General features: G+C 35.5%; 2 protein-coding genes across 2 annotated transcripts in view; one reads left to right on the top strand and one right to left on the bottom strand.

Moving 5' to 3' along the window:
• The window catches only part of LOC21387598 (RRP12-like protein), an 8,301-nt gene extending 6,693 nt beyond the window's left edge, over positions 1–1,608 (top strand). Inside the window, exons 17-18 of the mRNA XM_010091365.2 lie at positions 464–613; positions 759–1,608. Of these exons, the coding sequence (XP_010089667.1) occupies positions 464–613; positions 759–1,338 (730 nt within the window). The 3' untranslated portion in view covers positions 1,339–1,608. The remainder of the gene's footprint in view (positions 1–463; positions 614–758) is intronic.
• A 1,931-nt stretch (positions 1,609–3,539) lies between these two features.
• On the bottom strand, positions 3,540–9,106 carry LOC21387597 (3-oxoacyl-[acyl-carrier-protein] synthase II, chloroplastic). Its single transcript, XM_010091364.2, has 14 exons — positions 8,347–9,106; positions 7,410–7,615; positions 7,107–7,310; positions 6,641–6,751; positions 6,459–6,554; positions 6,202–6,247; positions 6,010–6,089; positions 5,504–5,572; positions 5,119–5,203; positions 4,817–4,971; positions 4,654–4,734; positions 4,461–4,520; positions 4,051–4,213; positions 3,540–3,884 (listed from the first exon to the last, which is right to left on the bottom strand). Exons 1-13 carry the CDS (start codon positions 8,708–8,710, stop codon positions 4,097–4,099), a joined length of 1,674 nt encoding a protein of 557 aa, XP_010089666.1. The 5' UTR covers positions 8,711–9,106; the 3' UTR covers positions 3,540–3,884; positions 4,051–4,096.
• Between the last annotated feature and the right edge of the window lie 979 nt (positions 9,107–10,085).

Here is a 10,085-nt window from a genome sequence, read left to right as displayed (position 1 = left end):
CCCCCCCCCCCCCCCGCGGTAAAGAAATGTCATTTGGCACACTCAAGTGGCTGGAGAATAACAAGAGTTTGTTACGGTTTAGATTTGTTCTTGGAAGTAAAAAAAGTTCTTGCCCCTCATTCTCATTGGGGCCTTTGGTTCATGGGTCCATGTTGTTTGAACCATGAGCTCATTCCAAACCAGTGTTTGGATGCACAAGTTTTGGCCTCAGTTTGAACCATGATGTGATGTTTATAAACCAGCCAAACCAGAATAATCAGAACTTAACCTTCCACATGAATTCATGTGGTTTGAATCCATGTTCCAAACCGCACTTTTCAAGCATTATAGTTCAAGCCACCATATTTTGAACCCACGATCCAAGTTCATGTCATATAGGTTTGCTTTATGAATGACCTGTCTAATAGTCATCTTTTGTATAGTTTGGAGATTAGTTCAGTGTCGTTACTTTAATTCCTTCCAGGCTAAGCAGATGGAACCATACCAAGATATTTTCTGATTCTGGTGATGAAGAAATAGCGAACAGTGATGAAGACTACATGGATGCCCGGACAGTTTCTGGTAGGCGGGGCAAGGCTTCCTCACAGTTCAAATCAAAAGCATCTTCATTGCGGTTAGTTGTGATTTGGTGTTTATAATCTATTGCTGTATAAAAATTTAGTTTTTAGGTTGCGTAAGGAAAGGATAATTTAATTGTTGTCAATAAAACATTTTGCTACTAGTCGCTTAACTCAATGCACATTAATGTAATTCTTCAGGTCCAGGACTAGAGTGGCTAAGAAGCTGCCTGAGCACTTGATTGACCAATTAGAAGACGACGAGCCACTTGACCTGCTTGACCGACAAAGAACAAGGTCAGCACTCCGTTCAGTGAACTTAAAACGTAAAAATGCATCAGACTATGAACCAGAATTCGACTCCGAGGGGCGCCTAATAATTACCGAAGAAGGAAAGATGAAGATGGAAAAACAGCTCCACTCCAAGTCAGATACAATAAGTGAAGCGGGTAGTCATCTGTCCACAAAGTCGAAGAAAGCTCAGAAGCGGCAGAAAACATCAGACTCTGGGTGGGCTTACACAGGTAGCGAGTATGTTAACAAGAAGGCAGGTGGAGATGTGAAGAAGAAGGACAAGCTTGAACCATACGCATATTGGCCGCTCGATCGCAAGATGATGAGTCGTAGACCAGAGCATCGGGCGGCTGCAAAGAGGGGTATGGCCAGTGTGGTAAAGATGACAAAGAAGCTTGAAGGCAAGAGTGCTTCAAGTTTGCTCTCCGCTGGGGGCTTGAAGTTTAAAAGGAGCCATAAAAAATCCAACAAGAAGAAAAGCAAATAGAGAACCATGTTATATTGGATTAGAGTGTCTTCTCAAATAGTTGGGAGTCGTTTTGTTTGTAAACTTATTCCCTTTTAATTCTTTGATTGTTACTAGAGTACGCTTCTGGTATTCCAAAATTTTTAGTGTTTTGCATCAAATGGGTGTATATATATTCGGTTTTTGGGTGTAGCATAGCGTGTATAATGTCGGAGGAACATGCTATGAATTTTGCGGTTTTTATTGAATATTTATCTTTTGTAATCAAGTAAACAACAGCTATTGAGAAGAGAGAGTGGCCCAGTACGAGTTCCCGTCGTTCGCTTTTTCCTTTTTTAGTTGGCACTTGCATGTTTAAAACTTTTTATGATTGATTAGTTACTTTCTAAACTTTGAATTCTAGTAAATAACTCTAAATTTCACACTGCAGTGTTGCAGAGTACCTTAAAAATTAATTAAGAGAGAATTACTTATCTTTGCTCTATTTGGTAGAGGAACGGAAAGTAAGAATGATGGAGAGAGTTGAAGGAATGGAGACTATGAAGGAGGTAGAGGATGATAATAAAAAAAAAATCTCGTGTTGTCTGTTATGAGGGAGTTAAAAGGATGGATGATTAAAAGGATAGATGATAGTTAGTTGTTCGATTACTATATTGTTCATATATTATTTGGTAATAATTTCTTTTGAAGGGAAAAATAGACTTTTAATTTAAAATTTGAGAGATTTGATGAATCTGAGGGAAGGATCTAAATTGGTGTGGTTAAGGGGAGAGTCTCCCAGACTCCCTCAATTTCTCCTCTCCATCCCCTTATCTATCCAATCAAACAACGGAATTGTACTCTCTCCATCTCTCTCTCCCTTTACCCCTCTCCCTCCTCCATCTCTCTCTCTCCTATTAAACACACTTTACACAAGTCTTAATTTTTATTCATTATTTTTTATTAATATTTTTATTAACTAATATAATTATTTGACTAAAAAGATATTAAAAGTAAATAGTGAAAATCTAGACTTATTAACTCAATGAGGGTATTTGTCTCATTTTCTCTCAAATTAAAGATGATTTTAACCAGTCACATGCTCTAATACTCCAAGTAACCTAGGGGGGAAAGAAAAATTTTTTTTTTCCCTTTTTCCTGCTTAACCAGTCACATGCTCTAATACTCCAAGTAACCTAGGGGGGAAAGAAAAAAAAAATTCCCTTTTTCCTGCTGTGTCATGTGGAAGTGGCTCTCCACATTATAAAGACGTGCTCAAAATTACGTTACATGAATTGGGTTAAACAAGTAGACTTGAAATTTCAAATGATGATTAGAATATTTCATATGACGTACATTGGATGACATCATTCATCAACTCGACTATAAAAATTTTTATAAGAAAAAAGTATATGATTTATCATGATTTTGTGCAAACTTATTATTTGTTTTTTAAAATAATGGAGTATCATTGTGATTTTTAATTTTCTCTTTATTAATTAAATGATAATTGTTTATTTTTAAGGAGAGTAACATAAAATAAACATCATTCATCGATTCATTCATCTTTCAATTTAAACCATTCATTCGTATGGTGTAATGAAAGATAAGAGTTCAAGATAACTTGCATAGTCATTGAGAAAGAACTCATTCTCTAAAATCGGAAAACCTTATTTAGAAGTGAGAAAAAAGAGTATTGGCTAGTGTCGAGGAAAAAAAAAATCCATCTTTCATGTATGGAACATTCAGTCAGCTCATGTAATAAAGATCTTGAAGAAAATATAGTTGTTCTTTTCGTAACTTAAGTCATAAGTCATGAATCAAGTTCTATTGATACAGTATTTTAATCAAGTTCTATTAATATTATATTTTGTCTCCCAAAAATTCAAAATTAATATTTTTATTAATATTTCAATAAAGATCTTGAAGAAAATATAGTTGTTCTTTTCGTAACTTAAGTCATGAATCAAGTTCTATTGATAGAGTATTTTAATCAAGTTCTATTAATATTATATTTTGTCTCCCAAAAATTCAAAATTAATATTTTTATTAATATTTATCTCTCACATACACAACTCCAACTCAAGTTCTTAACTTGAGTTTTGAAAAGAATTCTTTTTTGAGTGCGTTTATTTGAGTAACTTGAGGGTGTAAAAGTGAGAAAATTCGTCCAAATTTTTCTAATCCTTTTTGAGTAAATTGATGTCAATCCGATCAGCCTATATGAAAACAGAAACCAAAAATGAAAACGAGTATTGTATTAGCAGGTCCAACATATAGCTAAACATGGATTAGGGATCTAAAAGCCTTGTGTGGCTACTTTTTATGAAAATAGGAAAAATATTTCCAGACAACAAATTAGGAAGCAAAGAGTGTTCCAAGTGATGCAAGCATTGTGTGGAGCTCTGAATATTTTTCTCATTTTCCATCCGAGAGGGTTGTCTTTATACTTTTCCCTAGAAATGGTGATGATTAGCTCAGCTGTCCAACCAGCTTTCATTTGCATGCCATTATATGCCCTTTTTTCCCCCAAGTCCAACCAAAGAGAAGATCACATACAAAAGGCGTCTAAGATTTTTCCCGAGTAACTGCCAGATTACACATGGCCAAGATACCGTCAAAATCCACTCATAATCCAATAAAAACTATTTACTTAATAAAACATCATAGTATTTGGCGTGAATCATCCACCTTTTGTTGTTATCTTGGTTTTGGTTTTGCTAAAGGAGAAAAGATGGTTCATGTATTATATACCTTCAGCGTCATTGCATCAAGGTCGGAGTAGCCCATTGGATCGGTCTCATTGGTAAGGGGAAAACAGGATGGAGGAGTTGTGGCCGCCAAAGCCAAATGAATTCGACAGCGCCACTTTAACTTTCAGTCTCTCTTTTTTCGGCCCCACAAGCAAACTCTTGTCCTGTGATGGAAGAGTTAGGAGGACGTTTGGTTTATGTATTCAGAATCATTCTCGTTTTACGTGTATTTTTTGTGAGAGAAAACACTGTAGAGAACCATGAATCATGATTCAGAATCATGGACGAATATAGGAAACAAACGTCCCCTAGATAATCCAATCAAACTTCGTTGAATTTTTGCATAGCGACGGTGACAAAATTTAATAGGCAAACATCACATCTGAATAAAAGTGGAATGAAGCCACATACCACGCCGTCATCGGGGTTTTCCAAGTTGACATTTGGATGGACCCATCCCGTTCGTATTGCCTGCACAAAGAAACAGAAATAGAACATGTCTAAAAAGCTGACATTTCACAATCAAAGGTAAAATTGACCTTGCACTTGCCCAACAAAAATGCCCAAACCATTTCTTTCGAGCTATTCCATATTATAATGATACCTGCACTGTTGCAACAGCTTCCACAGCGCCAGCTGCTCCAAGAAGATGACCAATCATGGATTTTGTCGAGTTTAAACGTAACTGCAAGAGAACAGTAGAGATTTTTTTAATGGTCTCAAGTTGGAAAATAAAACTTAGACTTGTACAATTGCAGTGAAGTTACCTGGGGATTCTGGCCAAAACAATGAACAAGAGCGTTATACTCCTTGATGTCTCCAGCTGGCGTGGACGTAGCATGAGCATTTATGTAATTTACATCTTCCTTAGATACCCCAGCCTGGGCTAGAGCCTTCTCTATGCAGAGTTTAACACCAGCACCTAGTGTAAATAGGAAAGAACATTACTAAAAGATCAGTCATACAGGTATACGTGCTTCAATCTCATAAAAATCTAGCAGATAAGTAGAGAAAATGCTCAATAAGTCATCACGATAGAGAGTTGTAATATTCGAAGACAGCAAATTACCATCAGGATGTGGCTCAGTCATGTGATAGGCATCACATGTGAAACTTCCACCAAGAAATTCAGCATAGATAGTCGCACCTCTCTTCTGTAGAATCAGAAACCATTGGACGCATTACTCAGAAGACATAAAATTAAAGAAAGGGTATTCGAGAGACCAGATATGTAGCAGCAACTCAACAAAACATAACTAAAGATCCTGGCAAAACTCAACCAATATTCCAGCATAAATAGGTAATAACAATCCAGCAAGAAAGAGAAATTCCATAGGATGTTAGTTAGATGTGCTTGTTACATTACCAAATCTATAGCCAAGTATGAAGCAAGGAACTAAATGGATAGACACAAAGTATCATTAACATGTGTTTATTGTGTTGAATTGAAATACCTTGGCATGTTCTAATTCTTCTAGAAGCAGAACCCCAGCTCCTTCTCCCATAACAAATCCATCACGGTTCTGTTCAACGACAAGGACCAAAAAAATATAAGTAAAAAGGAGAACCAGGGTAAGCATTTCTTTTTCCAATTAGCATAGGTTTTTCAAAATTGTAAGAAGTATAAAAAGCGAAGAAACTCAGATGTGAAGATTAATTATTACTCCTTAATAATTTCTTATTCAAAATAAACGAAGTGATAAAAACACTATAACCTCATGTCATGTTTTCCCAACAACATATAGAACAGCTGAACTAAATGATGCATAATGGTGACTAGGTTCCCGAGAATACCTAAACTTACCTAATTTAGCAACTACCAAAGTTCCAGTTTGTCAAATCCTAAATTTTAAGTTTGCTAATCTTACTGATATTCGAACAATTCTTATCTGCAGTCAATGATGGAAAAATAGAAATAAAAGGAAAATGCTTAAAGTGGAAAGGTTATTGGTAATATTACAATGTCCCAAGGACGTGAAGCTTTAGTTGGATCATTGTTACGTTGTGAAAGTGCTCGGCAAGCCACAAAGCCCCCCAAACCTGCACCGGTTATCGATATTAAAAAGTTAACAGTATAAGAATAATAGGAGTGCATACCATGCTTAATGAAGCCAAGCCAAATGCAATGCAAGGAAAAGAAAGAAAAAGTTACCAATAGGTATAATTGCTGCATCCGAGCCACCACAAAGCATCACGCTCTACATAAAATATGTATACACTTAATCAAAACTTTAATGCTACTAAGGTTTATTATATGGCAAGTATCTAATCTAACTTCTTTTTCTTCCTTCTCAAAGTTGTTCATTTGAAGTCCTTCATAGACTTGTATGAATCAAAGTTTCAATAAAGATAAGGAACACGACCATATTGTGGTTATAGATAAACTAGCAAAGAATGGGAAACACTTACTGCTTCACCTCTAATGATGTGGTTTGCCGCATTCATAATACAAAAGTTGCTTGTAGCACAAGCAGTAGAGATCGAATAATTTGGGCCCATCCAACCCTACAATTCAATGAGTACAAGACCTCAATTTAAGCCAAATATAAAAATTTTGATACCCATCAGGGGTTTTAGTATGATAAGCTTACCAGATCCATAGCAAGCATGGCAGAACCCATATTTGTAGTCGCAAAAGGTACACAGAAAGGATTCATCTTCCTATATGAAATCCTCAATGCTTCAATTGCATCATTAAAAACCTGTTCAAAATGCACAAAAAAAAAATAAATAAATAAGCAATCAACTGCTACATTATTTTATTCAGTTAAAAAGGAGGAAACTGCATCCTCGTCCTGTTTTCAGGTCATGAGCTTGGAATGGGCCTTTGTAGCTTAGAATTAACTTTTCTACGAGAGTTTCTTAGAGGGTCCCGTTTTAATTAGAACAGAGACATATATGCCTTATTTCACAAGCAAAATTCAACATTGAAGTCGAAGAAAATTCAGTGCATATTTTTGGATTGCAAACTAGACTATAGATTAGTCAGTCTAGTTGACTCAAACTAATTCTTTATTTTCATTGCGTATAGTAAAACCACAAAGTTGATATGGTTACCTTCATGCCACCCATTGCTGAGCCAATCAAAACTCCACATTTAGTTCTATCTAATTCATTCATTACATCCTCCGTAATTCCACCATCAGCCAAGGCTTTCTTGCCAGCAGTAAGCAAGTAAAGCATAAATTTATCCATTCGCTTGGATAGTTTCGGCGCAACCCATCCATCAGTCGAGAAAGCCTTGATCTCTCCTGCAATTCTCTAAAGAAAGGAAAAAAATACAAACAAACAAACAGACATATAATCAGAACAAAACGTAGAGCAAGCACTAAATCAATATATGTGCATTGTGCAATTTACCGTTGGGAATTGGGCACAGTCAAAAGTCTCTATCTCACTTATGCCGCTAACACCCTCAAGCAAGTTATTGTAGAAAACATCTGGATCATGCCCGAGCGGCGTCACCAAGCCCATCCCCGTCACAACTACTCGCCTCTGGTTCATTACTGGTTTCTTCCTTGAGGTCACTTCCTCGGCAGGTTGCACAGCTACAGCAACAGTCTCCCCTGCAATCGGAGGGCAAAACAGAAGAAGAAACATAGACAGGCAAAAAAATGTCAGCTTCTATATTATCAACTAATTAGTCAAAATGATTCTCTTAAGGAACAAGCTTAACTTCTACACCGTCACCTTTAAGGAAAAAAAAAAAAAAAAAAAAAACATTTGCATGTCAAGCAAACAAAAGTAGTTTTAAATAAAGGTCTTTTAGATATGATAAACCACTAGGACAATTAAAGAATACAGCTTAATTCATAACACATCATTATGACATGAAAAATTCGTGAGTTTCACTCAATAAAATGTTATGCTCATGGATTTTTGATAACCATCGATAATTCCCATGTTCCCATCAATAAAAAATTTGGATTCTTGAGAATGTTCCCATAACCCCCTGCCAGATTCGCATGACGACCAAAATGAATAACCAAACAAAAATATCAAATAATGCAATAAACATTTCCTTTGTCCCAAAAAACATAAAACAATAACAAACGAATATATTCCACTGAACCAAAAATCCTTGCGTTTTCACCCTTTCTCTATGCAACCAAAACGAAATATAACTATTACAGGACTCCGTAACAAAAACCCAGAAAGCCAAATAAAACAAACACCCTGAAAAACTCTCTCAAATGTCAGAACCCCGTAAACAAAAAGACAAAAAAAAAATAAATAAATAAAAATTGGGTCGTAACAGATGGAAAAACCAGCACAAAACCCCAGAAACACGAATTACCAGAATGGTTAGCTCGATTAATCCGCCTCTGCCTGCGATTGGAGGAACCGGTTTTGGATCTGAAGAGCGACGAGAATCCATTACAGCCCAAGGAAGAGAGTCCATTGGAGTTGTAGTACTCATTACAGGGCTCGAAGGCGAGGCAAGAGCTCATCAGACCCTGAATGCTCGATCCACGCATCAGCGCCGTCTTGAATTCGGCCCCGCATTTGGCGGCAGAGATTCTCCGCCTCCGGGCCCACCTGTTGAGCCTCTTGGAGGCCAGAGACGGCGTCGAGGGGTGGTCGCCGCCGCACGTGACCGACATGCAAGCCGCCACCAGCCACGTGCAGAGCGGAGATGCAACAGTGGACGCCGCCGCCATGGACGAACGATAACAAATACCCAGATGCTGAAACTGAAATCGAAGAAGAACCAGAAGGGAAAAACCTCGGTTCTGATCGAATCTTCAGTCGATAATGCGGGGGAGAAGCTCAAAATGACGATATGGGTTTGGAGAGAAAATGGAGGAGAAGAGAAGGGTAAAGAAGGGAATGGAAGGTGGTCGCATTCGATCTCTTTTCTTCTTTCTCTCTCTCTTGTTCTTGTATTGTTTTCTCTCTCTCTCTCTGTCTCTAGATTGTGAAGTTTTTATTTGAAACGGTCCAAGAGTTTTGTTGGGCAATCTGGAGAGTGTCCTCAGAAGTGAAACGCCAAGTGCTTTTCTTTCTCTTTCTTTCTTTCTTTCTTTTTTTCTGAGGACTTTTATTTTTTTCTTTCTTTCTTCTGAGACACACAGACTAAAATACAAATATGTGTAACTAATCTGTGACCAGAATAATTGTGTATAATATATATTTGTTTTCTTTACACTATATTTATATTGACCTTTTTATATTTATATAAAATTATGTAAAAATAAAAAATTACATAAATTTAAGAGTTAAAAAAACTGACCGTACTGTACTCACATACTAAAAAATCTCTCTATTTATTAATAAGGGTAATTGACTTATTTAAATTTAAATAATTATTTATTTTATAATTATTATAACATAAATACAACTATTTAAATTTAAATAAAATAATTACCCTTAGTAATTTATTTCAAAAATATAATAAAATATTAATAACGAAATTACTTTCTTTTTGTAATAATAATAAGAACAACAACAATAATTATAACTAATAAGATAGCTCTGTATGTAATGTTCATCTATCTGCAATAAAAAAAAAATGTAGATTTTTTTCATAAAAAATATTTAAAAAAATGAGTTTTTGGCACGATGGCTTTTAAATTTATTGTGGTTTAGTAAATTACTCTATGAACTTTTAATTTTAACAGTCAATTTTTAGACTTACAGATTTGTTACAATGTGACTCGTTTTATTAAATTTTTTCTGATTTTTTATTAGATTTAAAAGAATCAAAATTGTGTGCTATGTTTGAATTGATACGTTAGAATTTTTCGTCAAACATATTTTTTCAACACTAATTTAATATAATTATTATTAAAATGAGACATATTATAATAATTTTATAAATTAAGAGAACAGCTAATTAAAATTAAAAACATACAAATTTGGGGAAAGTTAAAAAAGACAGGCCCGTTCAGTTCGTTAATTCGAGTTTTTAATTCGAGTTGAGATGTGATGTTGTGTGAGAGTTTTTGACTGTAGTAAAAAAGTTAGATGTGACTATTTTTGAGAGCTTTTTACTGTAACAAAACTCAAATTCTAAACTTGAATCAGTGAAATGAA

Source organism: Morus notabilis, unplaced genomic scaffold, assembly GCF_000414095.1.
Source record: "Morus notabilis unplaced genomic scaffold, ASM41409v2 Scaffold1826, whole genome shotgun sequence".
NCBI lineage: Eukaryota > Viridiplantae > Streptophyta > Magnoliopsida > Rosales > Moraceae > Morus > Morus notabilis.
This window is presented reverse-complemented; position numbering and strand designations above follow the sequence as displayed.